General features: G+C 39.0%; 1 protein-coding gene across 4 annotated transcripts in view; it reads right to left on the bottom strand.

The window, feature by feature from the left end:
* Positions 1-18,082, bottom strand: part of LOC126299007 (coiled-coil domain-containing protein 77-like) — a 198,542-nt gene that overhangs the window by 60,669 nt on the left and 119,791 nt on the right. For all 4 annotated transcript variants that reach the window (XM_049990639.1, XM_049990640.1, XM_049990642.1 and 1 more), the window contains one exon: positions 4,689-4,824. In XM_049990639.1, coding sequence (XP_049846596.1) covers positions 4,689-4,824 — 136 coding nt within the window. The remainder of the gene's footprint in view (positions 1-4,688; positions 4,825-18,082) is intronic.

Here is an 18,082-nt window from a genome sequence, read left to right as displayed (position 1 = left end):
AATGTAGCTGAATTGAAGGCTTGCAATGCACAACTAATTCTGAACACGATCCCCGAGACACTTCAATCTGTTGTGGAATTTGATATTTCTCGATTTCAACTTGCGGCAGAAAATGGTGGACAACATATTGAACATGTCTAGACCAGTGTCATGACAATTAGAAACAGATGTCATTTTCCTTTTTATGTGATTTTTCGCTTAGGATTTTTTTCACATGCCATGTGGAATGACATTGCTGTGATGGATGGGCTTAGCGCACTGACAATGCCACAACTGTTAACTGTCATACTTACACAGTCATACACATTGATGAATACAGATGGAGTAATGTTCAACTCACACCTTAGCCATCGTATTGCAATTCATGTCATTTGTAGCTACCCCATTGATGCTTACGGGGCCATCTAGTGCTAAAATTTTTATTACATTCTTTTTGTTCCATGATGTTTCCCCCTGTGTCAATAACATGCTGTTCAAATTTGACATCATTCTGAGTAGCAGTTCTCTTTCTACAGCATTTTGAAACCATGACTTTAATTATGGACACCCTGTACTTTAGTCATTTTCAGTCTCTTGCAACATACAGAATAATATTCAGGGGTTACATTACATGTCACTTAAAACAAATTTTTATATTACAGAAGAAGGCTATCTGAATAACATCAGGGTCCACCTCGAAGAGATTCAGACAAATGATGGCTTTCATAGTTAGAATATCCGGAGTAGCAAAGCACTCAGTACACAGCAAACAAAAAGAACTAACACACAAAGGCATGTGAGTTACATTTTTGTTAAGCTTTAGAAGATATTGCCAGTTTACATCAGAAAGTTGCAAAAGGAATATAAATTTTAAGCAGAATTAAAATAAATAAATAAATAATAATAATATTGATTGACCAATTCTTTTATTCAGTTGGTGACTACGCTGACCAGTAACATTTTTCTGATAAAGTTTGTATCAAGCCAAAACCGAAAATGTTGTCTGTTGCCCATAAACATTTTCGTTATCTACATCTATGTACAGACTCCACAGGTACTGTATGGTGCATGGCAAAAGGTGCCTTTAACCACAATTAGTCATTTCCTTCCCTGTCTGATTCGCAAATAAAGCAAGGGAAAAATGACTATCCATATGATCCACACAAGCTCCAATTTATCTTATCTTTGTAGTCCTTATGCAATATGTATGTTGGCAGCAGTAGAATCATTTTGCAGCTAGCTTCACGTGTTGGCCCTCTAAATTTTCTCAACAGCTTTTCACTAACAGAACATTGTCTACCCTCCACGAATTCCCATTTGAGTTCACGAAGCATCTCTGTGATGATCACATGTTGATCAAAAAATATGTTCAAATGCATGTGAAATCTTATGGGAGTTAACTGCTAAGGTCATCAGTCCCTAAGCTTACACACTACTTAACCTAAATTATCCTAAGGACAAATACACACACCCATGCCCTAGGGAGGACTCGAACCTCCGCCGGGACCAGCTGCACTGTCTATGACTGCAGTGCCTAAGACCGCTCGGCTAATCCTGCTCTTCACATGTTGATCAAACATACTAGTAGCAAATCCAGTGGCTCGCTTCTAATTGCTTCAATAGCTTCTTTTAATCTGGTGGAGATCCCAAACACTAAAGTAGTACTCAAGAATGTGTCACGTTAGTGTTCTATACATGGTCTCCTTTATATATAAGCTACACTTTCCTGAAATCTCCCAATAACCTGAAGTTGACTGTGTCTAGAAGCACACTATCAATGTTGGATCTGAACATTACAGTATTGTTTTTCCTATTCATCTGCATTAACTTACATTTTTCTACATTTACAGCAAGCTGCAATTCATCACACAAACTACAAATTTTGTCTATGTTATCTAGTATCCTCCTACATTCACTCGAAAATAACATCTTTCCATACACTAAAGTGTCATCAGACAACAGTAGAATTGCTCCTCACCCCAGCTGCCAACTCATTTATGTACTAACTGAACTGGTCAATGAATGACTGGATAGACCCCTTCAACCCACTTAACAATTTTATGTAAGACTAGAATTTTCTTGGGTTCTCTTGCCAAGGTATGACAGTGAAAGCAGTTGTATGCTTCACCCATTGATCATTTTATACATGCACAAACTTCTAAAAACTTTTGCCTGTTGACATTTACATGACCTTTTTTTGAACCTTGAGTGAAACAAACTGTTTCGTCAGTATTTTCATATCTGCTATTTACTGGTGGTGGGTCTTTTTTGTTCTTAATCCACTTACTCCGCACATACTTCTTGAGAGCATGATTTACAATCACTTTAATCTTTGCCCATAAATCCTCTACACCCATCATATTTGAAATAAATGATGTCCATTCGTTGTCTAAGTGGGAAGCTACTAACTGCTTTCTCAATGGATATATTAATTTTAATAACCATCAATTAACGATTTGGAAAAAAAAAGAAAAAACCTCATTTTAACATTTACAGACTGTGTGTAATTTTTTTAACTGATGGAAAATAAATATATATTAACATCACACGAGTTTATAATTTATCTTACCTGGTATCTGGTTCATTGTAGGATTCCCATGTCCTTGTAGCAAGCTGTAAAATGTTTTCTCCCAAACATTTAAAACAATAGGTTTATTTCCCGTTCTGTTCTTATCCATTTTCCTTTTTAGTCTCGTTTTCATGTTACTAACTTTCTTTAGCAATTGTTTCCTGTCAATTTTAATGCTGATATTAGTTTCAACTGAATGTATAGCATTTAAGATTGCATCTTCTCCCTTTCTTTTTGCTTCTGGAAGTTGTGACTTCTCTGATATTCAGGATGATTTTCTAAAGCCGACTAAAAACAACATCTTACTTTCTGCACATACCCAGCTTTCATCTGAATCAGACGAGGACATCTTCAGTCAATAAGTGACAGTACTCACTGAAAATAAATGAAGCGAAACTCAGTCGCATGGCAAAGGAAACAGTGATGAAGCCGATTCTTGCTCAACAATGGTTCGCTGACAATGCATACCAAGCAGGTGGCTAGGAGCTTTTGCTATTGTGTTAGAAGTAAAAGGTAGAGAGGAAAAGCAAAAGGTCATTCTTTCAATCAGAAGCTAAGGCTTCTGCTTTTACCTTTTGCTTCCAAGTGAATGCTCTTACTTCTACCATTTGCTGCAAGCTTGTGCTTCAGTTTTATTCATATGGCCCAATGTACTCAAATGTATCTCACGTGTAAGTAAAAACAATTTACTTAGCACATCACAGTTTGGATTCCAGAAGGGTTGCTCAATTCAGAATGCTATTTATACATTTTCTTAGCATTATTACAAGCATTAAATGCTAACATATTGCCAGTTGGTACTTTTTGTGGCCTTTCCAATGTGTTTTATTCTGTAGATCATGTTACTCTTCCAGAAAAATTCAAATTTTATGTAACTGGTGGCTTTACATACAACTAATCTGAATCATACTTAACAGAATGTAAAACGTTGTGTTGAATAATTCAAACAGTTCTGAAAGGATAGGAAATTTTGAGATGGGGGAGAAATTAAGAAGTACCAGTACCACAAGGTTCAATTTTGTGTCCATCCCTGTTCCTTATGTATCTGAGTGGCCTTCCACTTAAAATTCATCAAGACAACTAGTAATTTTTGCAGAGGATACTATTGTTATAATACATTCCATAAGTGAGAAAGCAATAGAAGAGACTGTTAATAATATTACTAAGTGGTTCTCTGAAAATGGACTCTCCCTTAATTTTGAGAAACACACTATATCCAGTATGTACAACAAAGAGTGTCATACTTACCAACAATTGATGTAGTACATGAAAGGAGTCAATAAACAGGGTACAATGCTTTGAATATTTGGGTGTACACACCTTGAACTGGTAGAGGCATATCACTGAGCTGCTCAAACAATTAAGTTTGAGCTACTTTTGCTCTCCATATAGTTACTAGTCTTGGAAACAAACAAAACAACTTGGCATATTTTGCACATTTCCACTCAATAATGATTTATGGAAAAATTTTCTGGGGTCAGTCATAACTCATAAAGAAAGCATTGATTGCACAAAAGAGACCATATATACAATATACAGTATAATATACATTCACCTGCAACAGTCATGTAGGTACCTCTCCAAGGAGGTTGGCACTTTTATAATACATACGTTTGCTAATGAAATTCATCAAGAATAATCCATCGCAATTTTAGAAGAATAGTGATTTCCAAACCTACAGCTCTAGAAGAAAAAAGTACCTTGATTACCCATTAATTGAAGATGTCAGTGGCTCAGAAATGATTTCAATATACAGAAAAAAATCAATCATTTACCCAATAACATAAAACACCCGATAGGTAGCAAAGCAAATTTTAAATCTAATCTAAAATAATTTCTCCTGAACAACTCTTTCTATTCCATGCATGAATTTTCCTTTAAATACTGGTAGCTTGTTTAAAAAAACTAGTCTTTGATCGTAGTAGCACAAGCAGGACTAAAAAAATATGTTTATTACTGTTAACATTAATCACGTACACATATCCTGAAACTGACTTGTTGCACATCATTTGACAAAAAATTTTCAAATGATTTATGGAACATGTAAAAAAACTAATGAAGATCTTCAGATAAACAAGAGAAACAAATGAACAGCAGCATAAAATTAGGTATGTAGCTATTAACTAAAAAAAATTACAACCTGGTAATTTTGCTCCATCATGAGGTTTTACTGTTACTGGCATCAACTGGGAAGAGACAAATACTATTTGATCACTACTAACTGCACCTTCTTCATTAGCATTTTCATTAAGCTTCTTTGCATATTTTAATTTTTCCTGTAAATCATTGCAAGAAGGCATATTAAAGAACTGATGCAACAAAATGAGGAAAGTATTTTCATGCATATTTTCTGATTAATTGTTTCTGTTTATTTATTGTTATTTGCCCTAATGAAAGGATGGTCTTCAAAGCCAATTTCACCATAGACCAGGCATCTTTCATTTTATACAAAATAAATGAATTCCTTGCACTTAACATGAAAGAGTACTATCAGTTTACATAATAATAATAATAATAATAATAATAATAATAATAATAATAATTAGTAATAATTAAGCAATGGAAACTCTAGGCTGCAATATCAACAATATTAGGAAAGGATAAACTGCTACACACCATAAAGATGACCCATCGAGCTGCAAACAGGCACAATGAAAAGACTGTTACACATTATAGCTTTCGGCCAAAACCTTCTTCAGCAAAGAAAACACACACAGTCATTTCGATTGGAGCTCCCAGTAGTGGCAGTTGTGTGCATGAGGTGTGCTTGCTTGTGTGAATGTGTGGGTGTTTTCTTTGCTGAAAAAGACTGGTTGAAATCTATAATGTGTAACGGTCTTTTTCATTGTGCCTGTCTGCAACTCAATGGATTATCTTTACGATGAGTAGCAATCTTTCCTTTTCCTAATATTGTTAACAAAAACATAAATTATAACAAAAAGGAAAGAAAGAAAGACAGAGGAAAGGAAAGAAGGAATCAAAGAGAAAGAGGTAAAATACACCCAAGTGGTAAAAAAAGAAAAAAATTATAAGGCCTAGGAGAGCACAAGTGGCCGTCCACCTGCTAATTCATCCTCTTCTCATAAAGAAGGATATGGAATCCACAGAAAGATATGGGATCTGTAGATTGCTCGCCCTGTGATTAATATCACCTTTCAAATGCTACATCTTCAAGTAATTACTTCGGTGGCCTCACATGTATTAGTGGATCTGATTTTATTCCACAAATCAAGGAAAATTCCGTGGAAGTACCAGAGATCAGTCTTGCCCTTACATGGGGTAATCAGACAAGATTACAACATAGTTTTAGAGGTGGAGAATATAAGAATTTGGAAATCAAATTATGAGATCTTGCTGTTGGTTATGCAGATGGTCTCAACTGTAAGTAGGGACTGCCATTAATTTATAACAAGATGCAATCAGATATGTTTGAAACAGGAAATATGTATTATGGAAAGAGGCAGACTGTTCACTAACTGCATCGTAGCAGCACAGGACTTGGCTTGTGGTATGAAAGAATATAAATTAATTTAAAGTGTAAGGACTGCATAGGATGTGAATGTTTTTTCCCCCTGAAGGAACACTACATATGAGAGAATGTACCCATGATTACTGGCAGGGGAAAAAAGCATTTAATAATGGATCAGCAATCAGGAACATACAGATCTCGCATTGCACCCCTGGCCTCCCAGGTCTCCTGATTTCATAGTGTGTGAATTCTTTAGTTGAGGGTTTTCTGAAAGTCATCAACTGTGTGTCCTCTTTCCAGCAACTCTGGGTAAAATGCAACAGTACACAGCAAGAACAGTTAATGCAGTAACTCCAGACATGCTCGCAAAAGTATGGAACAAGTCTGACTGGCTTCTGGACAGTGCGTTGAGTGGAAGACACATTGGACATTTTTGAAAGGTAAATGAAATATTGATGCTAAGTGTAATTGTAAGAAGTACCCCAAATTTGATACACCCACATAAAATCATATGATTCTTTTGAATATAAAAACTTGGTATCCCTTGTATAAGCTAAAATTTAACCCAAGCTTCTATCTTTATTCATGTAGGAAATACAGTCTTGTAAAACTGGGTGAATCTTTTGGAAACTTCCTGCAGTCTGTTGACATGCTCTCTCATTTGTCCACAGAGTTGTCCATCGTTCTAGCTTATTATAAAAATTCACAGTTAATGAATGGTTTATTATCTTAATTGCACCCAATCACTGCACCTGCAGCCACTATTAGTGTTTCATTTCATGCTTAACATGTGCTACTTCTTTTTCTCGTGTCTTTGTCTTGCATTGGCACAGGATCGGCATGGTTAATGTAGATTTGGCATTGTTAATTTAAGAGGCAGTCACATATCCTTCCAGAAAACTAATTTTAACACATGTTCACCTGCCAAAAAGGTCAACACCACCTTACCTTCTCTGACTGTTGAAATGCTGACTACCAAGTCTTCATACCTTTGCTATGCTGTACACACTTTAGGACTTCAATGTCTATGATCCTTTTCTCAACAAAGTAATCTCATCCACAAATTGTATGGTTGCCACAACACTTAAAGTAAGATTGTCTGTAGATCTCCCTAGTTTGTGGTTAGCTTTGCACAATTTGCTATGATTATCTGGTCTTTACATACCATCATGCTATGTTCAAACAGCTGGTATCTGAAAAGCCTTAAGAATTTAGTGCACAGACATATGTCTTAATGCAGATAACACTGTCTTCACTTTATTACAGAAATAGGGTGTGTTAAAAGTCTACACAAATTGCATGGTCTTCCACAGTTCACTATTTGCCTTCAAAACATTTTGCCCATAACTAGAATTATAGCCCTAATAATCCTAATTTAACTCAGCCATTCCTATACTCATCAGATATTTGTATATAATAATATCTTTCCAATAACTGTGTTGTGCAGCACTGACATGGGTGGATATTCTCTACTTATGCAATATGATGTGATGTGGAGTAGCAGTCTATGGCAAGAGAAAATTTTGCCGACTTCAGGGTTCCTGTCATCTCATACATAATGTTATGAATACAGAAAAATGATAACATTTACAAGAACCCATATTTTATTTTCACGATTAAAAATACATTTTGGTTATTGGCATGTATTCAATTACTATGAACTGGTCTAGTTTTCATTATAAATACCTTAGTGTGTACTGAACTAGTATTTTTGTTATTTTTCTTTTTTACTTACTTTGATTATGACTACTAATTACCTCAACCAACCAAATCTGATACAAATCTGGTAAAGTGACCATTTCAAATGATGGGCATTATGACTTTCCCCTCAGCATTCATTACATCTTGTTCGTCTGGAGACATATTCAACTGTAGAAGTAGTAAAGCCACAATCTCACACTTGGTAACACCTTACATTCTTCCAACAAACCCACCAGCAATCACCGAAGGATGTGTAACGGCTACAGTGACATAAATCTGGTAACACTGAGCAGCCCACTGCTCAAGAACATTGTATTTAATAAATATGAACCAAGACATCACGTGAAGCTTGATTTTTTTTATGACTGCAGTGGGCATCACCATCCTAATAGAAATGAGATAATTTCTTATTCTCATGAAATACCTTTAGATGATGTTTGGTTTGCGGGGCACTCAACTGCGTGGTTATCAGCACCCATACAAAGTCTCAATCTTTACACAGTCCAATCTCACCACATTAACAAACGAAGATGAAATGATAACACAAACACCCAGTCCCCAGGCAGAGAAAAATCCCCAACCCGGCCGGGAATCGAACTTAGGACCCCGTGATCCAGAAGCAGCAACGCGAACCAAATACTTTTAGAGAAATTGCAGAAGTTAAGATTGTTGGGCCATGATCTTGACTGTATGTGGTGTTTCATCTCTTACTCCTTCTGTCCCATAAACAACACGACATACAGTATTCATTGGAAGACGCGTCCACACTGTACTACAAAGGAAGCAATGAAAGTGGCACCTAGGAGGAGGAGGTCAGTTCTCCCACCCCTCATCTTCCTCCTGTTTCTAAGTGATGATGAGAAACCTTTGGCCTAGTCCACCTTGATCCATGACTAAGCTCACACTTTTACCAGTGCCACTTCTACTACAGGTGTAGTTGGGATGCCATCATCAGAAGCAATGACTACCAAACACACACTTATCATTAACAACATTTATGTGGCAATACTGTGCTTCATTCATGCTGATGCTGTTGCTGCTTTGTAACCCACTATCCAGAATTCACTGCATGGAAATGTATGTTTGAAGACAGGGTAGTGATTTTCATAAGATAATATTGTTATTTTTGTTTGCGGGTTAAGATGACAGAGCAAAACCAAGAGAATCATCATATACAAGGCACACTAATTTCTTTGTGACTTATAGGCAAAGCCAGGAGAGATGAAATCTTATCAGCACAAGAGACTACAACAGCAAAGGCATGTAGCGTTTCACACTGAACTGCATGTAGGATATTTTCAGAAACATGGATAATGGAAACCAGTAGTCAAGAAATGATGTGTCAATCCCCTTGGGAAGATATTAGTGGAAGAACTGTAACTGATTTGGACAATTTCCAGAAAGATGTTGTTCATCATATAGTGCTGAAATTTTATCAGAGTGGCAACTGTAGCAGATGTCTAACACAACAAGACTGCATTTATGGTGTAGGGGAGCGCAACCATTTGAGTGGAAGAATTCAGGAATCTTTGGGCTTCAGGTACAAAAAATGTGACAATGGAAGTTGCATTCTGATGGAGAGATCTTGTATTGCAGGAGATAGGGCTAATTTACTGAGAAAAAAGCACATCAGAAAATGAAAATCACTACCACTCTATCTTGACGAGACCTGACTTAATCAGGATCACACCAGACAGCATGTCTGAAAGTATTCAAAAGGTAATAAGGGTTGAAAGTAGCGACTGGCAAAGGAAAGTTATTTATTGTCTGTCATGCTGGATATTTAAATATGGCTTAATTTTTAAAAAAACTAATATTTACATCCTGCAAATCCAGTGGTTATAGAGCAGAAATGAATAATAATATAATTCAAACACTGTTTTTTATATTTCTTACATGGTTTGGAAGACAGTTGTGTGATCATCATGGATAATGCCAGTTATCACTAAAAAAGAAAGGAAAAGTACAAAGAAGGATGAAATTTCACAGTGTCTACAAGAGAAAATTGTTTCAATTTCAGACTGCTATACGAAAGTGGAGGTGTTGGAGGACATCAGGCACCACATGAACCATTAAAATCAATTTGTACTTGACAGGTTAAAAGCAGAAATGGGCCACAAGCTTGTGAAACTGCCCCCTTACCACAGCCAATATAACCTGATAGAAAATATATGGGTCCTAGTGAAATCATTGGTTGCATCCAGAAACTGTACATTCAGAAGAAAGCTGTGAACAATTTAATTGAGGAAACAAATGATCATGTCTTCATGTAAGACTGAATTAAGTGATTAAGTGTGTACGCCAAGCTGGAAACTGGCTTTCTGAAGGAAGGCATCCATGAAAAGTTCTTCAAAAGCACTGTCATTGCCTCAGATGACCCCTTGAATAGTGGGTCTTCAGAACAGGACACTTAAACAATAATAAATTGTATCAAATGTTATATTTCTTGTTCCTTCCCCTCCTCAAAACTTTGAACACTATTTCCTCTCTTCACTCACTTTCCTGTTGTCTTCCCTCCCACCCCCCACCCCCCACCCCCTTTCCTCCAATGAAAAGTTACCAATATGTGGGATCAAAGCTGTTGTGCATTCGCTGCAAGTGCTGGCCTGTTACTTGAGGAAAACAGAAGACCTCTACTTTCCACTCTTTACCGAGGTTAAAAACTAATATGCAAAGCTAATGAATACTTAAATGTTTACATAAAATCTGAAATAGCATTATAATTTCACAGGTGAGCAGTAATAATGTATTTAACAGCAATAAGTCTACTTGAACACACAAGAATAAGTTAATATGTAGCAGCTGCCCTTTCACTAGAGTATTTTCTGAACATTTTTTTTGATAGATGGTTTTACACCGATAGTAAATTGTTTAAAATAAGCTGTTGTCTATTGCTGATTGTGAAATCGTTATTGCAATGTGCTGTCTGTTGTCTCTGGATACTATATCATTTTCGAGTGAGCACCTTATAATGCATTGTACATAAATGTGCCAGATAGCCTTATTTGATGTCGCATTTTGCCGGTTTTTGCTCCTCAGGCACAGACCAATGGCTTCTGACTTGAGGCGACTGAGGTATGAGGCAAGAACATGTGTAAGGGAAGTGTGCAGAAAAGGTGGAAGGGGTGTCTTCTACACTTGCCACCCCAGCTGCCATTTTTGCTGCTGTCTAGTATAGTTATAATATTGGTAAGTTGAAACCATCAGGTGACACATAAAAAGCTAATAACTTATGGTTTTCCACAAGTCAAATAAAAATGAGAAGACTGCTAGAGCATGTCTTCTTAAGATGGCAAACATTCACAGTATGACACTACATATTATATGAACTACACAAACCTGTAACTATGTATATAATCTGGAAATCACTATGAAGTTTGTGATGGAAGTACTTTTGACTGTATTATATAGTGTATTAGCATTTTCCTGGCTAATTTATTGATGGAGTATGGGTACAATGATTGCTTGTACTACAAGGTGTGAGCTGCTGTCAATCTAATTTTAGATCTCCACAGCACTGATACCTAGGGGGTTGAAGAATATACAGTTTTGACATTGAAAAGTGGTACCTGGTACTTTTTAAGCAGATTTCCATAAGCCCAACGTGTTGCACAGATTTAAAAATCCATAGTAGGTCATCTGGGTTGTAGCTTACAGCTCAGTGTTTGCTGACACAATGTTCACAGTGCTGCTCCTTAGCATTGATGAAGCATATATTTACCAGGTGTCTTGCTTGCTTGGTTCTGCTGGTAAGCTGTTTAATCATCCAGAGCATAGTTGGGTTGAAACAAAACAAAGTGCCCATTATTGTTTCAGCCTGTCCACCATGGATCAGTAAAAATTGCTTGAATCCTGTAAACTATTGCTTTGGTGCTTTGTATGTAAATGTCATGGTAGGCAGTATCATATGCAAGTCCCTCTCGTCAATTCAAGTCTCTCTCTCCAACTTCAACATACACTGTAAACGTAACAGTCAATATCTCATTAACATGCTCCATGAAGTGATTCATCTGTGAATGATAGGGAATTATCATATTGATAATGTTGCGCTGTGAAATTACTTTTCTAAAATCAGAGGTCATTACATGTGGCACTGCAAGCTTCAAACTGGTCTTCCGCAAGAAACCTGGTGATTTCCAGAATCTGGCAGTTGGTACAGCCTTGATGACAGTAAGGTGCCTAAGGTAGTCAGTGCACACTATTATCCATCTATCTCAATTTGCAGATTTGGGAAACCACCTCTAGAGATTAACTCCAATTTGATAAAATGGAGCATCTGCAAGAGGAACTGGAACCAGGCATCCTGGGAATAGCTGAGAATATGCCTCCATGGTTGGCAATACCTACAGTACTGTAGATAGTGTCTGATGGAGCAGTAGATACCAGGATAATGTGGCCTACTTCTAATTCTATTGAAAGTCTTCACAAATCCCAGATGACCTGATGCAGGTGTGTCATGAAAATATCAAAGTATGTCTTGCCATACATGAGTTGGGATAACAAGCAACCATTTCTCTCCCACTGGGTCATAATCCCATTCATTCAGTATTCCGTCCAGCAATCTACGATGTCCTTTGGCAGCTTCTTCCTTCTCTAAGGTCTCTATGATCTTCCCTTGTTTAGCTGCAATGTTTGTTAGAGTGACGATGATGATTGATATCAGCAGCACTGGATAACAAGAAATGTAGTCAACATCTTCTTTCTTTTAGCCAGTTTTTGTATACTACTGTTACATAATATTCCAAAAGCTTCAGTGGTCATCTTGTCAATTTTCCTGATGGTTCCTTCAAGGCGTGTTAGTCAGCATAAGGAATAGTGGTCAGTCACATTAGTGAATTATCAACCCTACAAACAGATTGAACCAAACCAGCAGCCCAAACAACTGACTTTTTTTAGCTGTAGAGTAATCCCTCTCAACCTTTGAGAGTATTCTGGAGACATAAGCAATAACTCTTTCAGAACCTTCCAGGATTTGAACTAGAACTGCCTCTGTCCCATAACCACTAGCTTCAGTGTATAGTTCTGTCTCAGTATTCTTGTCAAAAAGTGCCAAGACTGGTTAAGGTGTCAGTGTCAATGTCAGGATACAGAAAGCTGCTGGACTGTAGATCCTTCTGTTGAGCAGTCAGTAGTGGTAGCATTTTTTAAAACTTATTTTCATTTATTGCCATAACTGTTTTGATCTGTTACACGGACTGTAGAACTGGCCATACAGTTAACAGATATCATGTTGCAAAGAACATATTGATTCACAGTTCATTTTACTATCTTACAATAAAATGATACAGCTGTTATTTTGTTTGCAGCTTTTTACAAAAACTGAAAATTATACTACACAACAAGTAGTAAGGTACTAAATTAACAATGGTGATTGATTTTAAAAAGAGAAAACAGAAAAGACAGGAAAGGTAGAAGTACTATGAAGTACTACTGACCTGTCATCAATGCAGCACAAGTAGGAGGTCTGTTCAAAAAATTGCGGAACATTTGTAATTTCACACCAGTGGTGTGTTGCAGTGAAATGTGGTTGGTATCCCTGCACAAGCCTGTGTTTAAAATTTCCAGGCTATGTTTGTTTAGGGCTTAAGGCATGAACTCTAAACACTTCCACAGTAGCAAGTGAGGAAACACTTCCGTCCTTCTGCTAGAATATTGCAGTGCCTGCTGTTGCTGGATCTTCTTCACAATGCGTAACACTCTTGCCTGCCTGTGGCTGGCTCTCTTGCAACTCACTTCTGCACTGGCATACTTTTTGACCAAATATGGTCGATAAGACTACATTACCCCCCTTTTTATCAAGATCTGGTCCCTCAGGTCGACCAAACTAGATTATCCTTTACACTAGAACTCCTGGCAACTGATTCCTCTGGCCCTGTTTCACCTGTTAAGAATTATTCCAACAATTTCTTTCCTTCACCCCATCACTTCATCTTACACATTTCTTCATGGCCCCTTGCCCTGCTCCTTAACTCAAACACTATGGAACTTATTTCATTACTAGGCTTCTTACACAGTAAGTTCTGACTCTTTATTCCAAACTTACAAGATAAAATGAATCAATTATCCTTAATACTACCCCCTCGTGGAATCATCTTCCTTCTGCTGTTTTTATGCTCATTGTATCCAATCCACTGGAATGTGAACAATGGCTGGGTCCAAACTTAGTCTTGTGCTTCGTCTTCTACGTACGAAAAAAAAAAAAGACTACACTCAGCAGTGGCTGTGGTGGTCAGTATGGCAATAGTTAATGTTGTCTCATTCCACTACTGATTTTCCCGATATAAATTTTCATGCTGTTTTCAGAGAGATACATCCCTCCAGCTGGTTCAGAAGTGTGTTTATAGACTGCATTAATATTTGACACAGAGTTTGATTTAAGCTAATTAGATCTGCAGCAGGTAGCACTTCTAAGGGGTCCACTGGCCAATACAAACAGGGTTGCAAAATACTCAGGTGAGTTATCCATGAAATTGTGGAGGGCAGATGGAAAGTAGGCCCCATTATCTCATACACTGTCCCATTTAATAACAAACCACTCCTGTTTAGTTCTTGCCTCTTTGCTGACTAAAGCTGACCCTGCTCGAAACAACTAGCCACTACCACCATCTTGTGTACAACCAATAAGCCTCGACTTGCTGAAAGTACAATTCCGGCTCGATCACTTCCTTATTGCATTCTCTTAGCTCCTTTGTTTGTTTTGAACAGCCAGTGTCGGTTGGTCACAGCCATTGTGCTCCCTGCCGCCGTTGGATAAGCAGCTGCAGCAGCAAGTCGTATAACCCTAGCTTACTTATTTGTTAGATAGTTTAATTAATTTCTTTGCGTGTTTTTGGGTACTTGCATTGTTTAATTCATATATTTCGGGCGTATTATAGTATTTGACAGTTGTAGCATCGAGCTTTAGTGTTTACTTGGTAGATTCTTATTTAAATTGCGTGTGAGTTTCGTATAGGAGGTGCAATTTCGAGTTTTAGTTACTGTAATCGTAAATTCAGCAGATTGTAGCGCAGTCTTAGGCATTTGTACAGGTTAGTTGATACATTCTTTGCGTATTTCGCTTGTGTTATCTAGGCACGGACTCGTGTTTCAGTAACTGTTGTTCAACATCAATTAGAATGGACAGGGACTGCGATTGCTGTGTTCGGATGAGGGCTGACTTGGCATCCCTTCGCTCACAGCTGCAATCGACGCTGACTTCGGTCGCGCAGCTTGAGGCTGTTGCCAATGGGCACCACTGTGGGGAGCCGGACTTGGGTATCACGGGGATGTCAACCTCGTCCCGTCTGTCCCCAGATCGGTCTGCCGCTGTGGTTGCACCGGTTGCTGCGCGCAGTGGGGCTGAGCCCTCGCCTGTGGTTGATTGGGAGGTCGTTCCAAGGCATGGCAGGCAGCGAAAGGCGTCCCCGGAGGCCGATCAGAAAGCCTCCCCGGTGCGTCTGACAAACCGGTTTCAGGCACTGTATCTGGCTGAGCCAGATTCAGCTGCCTGCCCTGTTTCAGAGGATCATTCTCAGCCTTCAAGGTCCGGGCAATTGCAGAGGGTGGGCTTACTGGTAGTTGGGAGCTCCAATATTAGGCGCGTAATGGGGCCCCTTAGGGATACGGCGGCTAAGGAGGGGAAGAAATCCAGTGTGCACTCCGTGTGCATTCCGGGAGGAGTCATTCCTGATGTGGAAAGGGTCCTTCCGGATGCCATGAAGAGCACAGGGTGCAGCCAGCTGCAAGTGGTGGCACATGTTGGCACTAATGACGTGTTTCGCTTTGGATCTGAGGAAATTCTCTCTGGATTCCAGCGGCTATCTGATTTGGTGAAGGCTGCCGGTCTTGCTTACGAGATGAAGGCAGAGCTCACCATCTGCAGCATCGTTGACAGAACCGACTGTGGACCTTTGGTGCAGAGCCGGGTGGAGGGTCTGAATCAGAGGCTCAGACAGTTTTGCGACCGTGTTGGCTGCAGATTCCTTGACTTGCACCATAGGGTGGTGGGGTTTCGGGTTCCGCTGAATAGGTCAGGAGTTCACTACACTCAGCTGGCGGCTACATGGATAGCGGAGGCTGTGTGGCGTGGACTGGGCAGTTTTTTAGGTTAGAACACCTCGGGAAAGTACGGGGTGGGCTGCAATGTCAAAGGGTGCATGGCAATTACAGGACGTGCTTGGATCAAGGAACAGTCGGAATTATAGTTGTAAATTGTTGTAGTTGCGCTGGAAAAGTCCCTGAGCTTCAAGCGCTAATAGAAAGCACAGAAGCTGATATCGTTATAGGCACAGAAAGCTGGCTAAAGCCTGAAATAAGTTCTGTAGAAATTTTTACGAAGTCTCAAACGGTGTTAAGGAAAGATAGATTAGGCAGAATTGGTGGTGGAGTGTTTGTGTCTGTCAGTAGTGATTTATCTTGTAGTGAAGTCGAAGTAGATACTCCGTGCAAATTGGTATGGACTTAACAGCCGAATTAAGTTAATAATTGGCTCCTTCTACCGACCCCCAGACTCCGATGATACAGTTGCGTAACAGTTCAGAGAAAGTTTGAGTCTCGTAACAAATAAATACCCCACTCATACGGTTATAGTTGGTGGGGACTTCAACCTACCCTCGGTATGTTGGCAAAAATACTTGTTCAAAACCGGTGGTAGGCAGAAAACGTCTTCCGAGATTGTCCTAAATGCTTTCTCTGAAAATTATTCGAGCAGTTAGTCCACGAACCCACGCGAATTGTAAATGGTTGCGAAAACACACTTGACCTCTTAGCCACAAACAATCCAGAGCTGATAGAGAGCATCATGACTGATACAGGGATTAGTGATCACAAGGTCGTTGTAGCTAGGCTCAATACCATTTCTTCCAAATCCATCAGAAACAAACACAAAATAATTTTATTTAAAAAAGCGGATAAAGTGTCACTAGAAGCCTTCCTAAAAGACAATTTCCATTCCTTCCGAATTGACTATGCGAATGTAAATGAGATGTGGCTCAAATTCAAAGATATAGTAGCAACAGCAATTGAGATATTCATACCTCATAAATTGGTAAGAGATGGAACGGATCCCCCGTGGTACACAAAAAAGGTCCGAACGCTGTTGCAGAGGCAATGGAAAAAGCATGCGAAGTTCAGAAGAACGCGAAATCCCGAAGATGGGCTAAAATTTACAGACGCGCGAAATTTGGCACGTACTTCGATGCGAGATGCCTTTAATAGGTTCCACAACGAAACATTGTCTCGAAATTTGGTACAAAATCCGAAGAAATTCTGGTCGTATGTAAAGTACACAAGCAGCAAGACGCAGTCAATACCTTCACTGCGCAGTGCCAACGGTACTGTTACCAACGACTGTGCCACTAAAGCGGAGTTATTGAACGCAGTTTTCCGAAATTTCTTCACCAGGGAAGACGAATGGAATATTCCAGAATTTGAAACACAAACATCTGCTAGCATGAGTTTCTTAGAAGTAGATACCTTAAGGGTTGCGAAGCAACTCAAATCGCTTGATACGGGAAAGTCTTCAGGTCCAGCTTCTATACCGATTAGGTTCCTTTCAGATTACGCTGATACTATAGCTCCCTACTTAGCACTCACATACAACCGCTCACTCACCGATAGATCTGTACCTACAGATTGGAAAATTGTGCAGGTCGCACCAGTGTTTAAGAAGGGTAGTAGGAGTAACCCATTTAACAACAGACCTATATCATTGACGTCAGTTTGCAGTAGGGTTTTGGAGCATATACTGTATTCAAACATTATGAATCACCTCGAAGGGAACGAACTATTGACACGTAATCAGCATGGCTTCAGAAAACATCGCTCTTCTGCAACGCAGCTAGCTCTTTATTCGCACGAAGTAATGGCACCTATCGACAGGGGATCTCAAGTTGATTCCATATTTCTAGATTTCCGGAAAGCTTTTGACACCGTTCCTCACAAGCGACTTCTAATCAAGCTGCGGACCTATGGGGTATCGTCTCAGTTGTGCGACTGGATTCGTGATTTCCTGTCAGGAAGGTCGCAGTTCGTAGTAATAGACGGCAAATCATCGAGTAAAACTGAAGTGATATCAGGTGTTCCTCAGGGAAGCGTCCTGGGACCTCTGCTGTTCCTGATCTATATAAATGACCTGGGTGACAATCTGAGCAGTTCTCTTAGATTGTTTGCAGATGATGCTGTAATTTACCGTCTAGTAAGGTCATCCGAAGACCAGTATCAGTTGCAAAGCTATTTAGAAAAGATTGCTGAATGGTGTGTCAGGTGGCAGTTGACGCTAAATAACGAAAAGTGTGAGATGATCCACATGAGTTCCAAAAGAAATCCATTGGAATTCGATTACTTGATAAATAGTACAATTTTCAAGGCTGTCAATTCAACTAAGT

Source organism: Schistocerca gregaria, chromosome X (genome assembly GCF_023897955.1).
Source record: "Schistocerca gregaria isolate iqSchGreg1 chromosome X, iqSchGreg1.2, whole genome shotgun sequence".
Lineage (NCBI taxonomy): Eukaryota > Metazoa > Arthropoda > Insecta > Orthoptera > Acrididae > Schistocerca > Schistocerca gregaria.
This window is presented reverse-complemented; position numbering and strand designations above follow the sequence as displayed.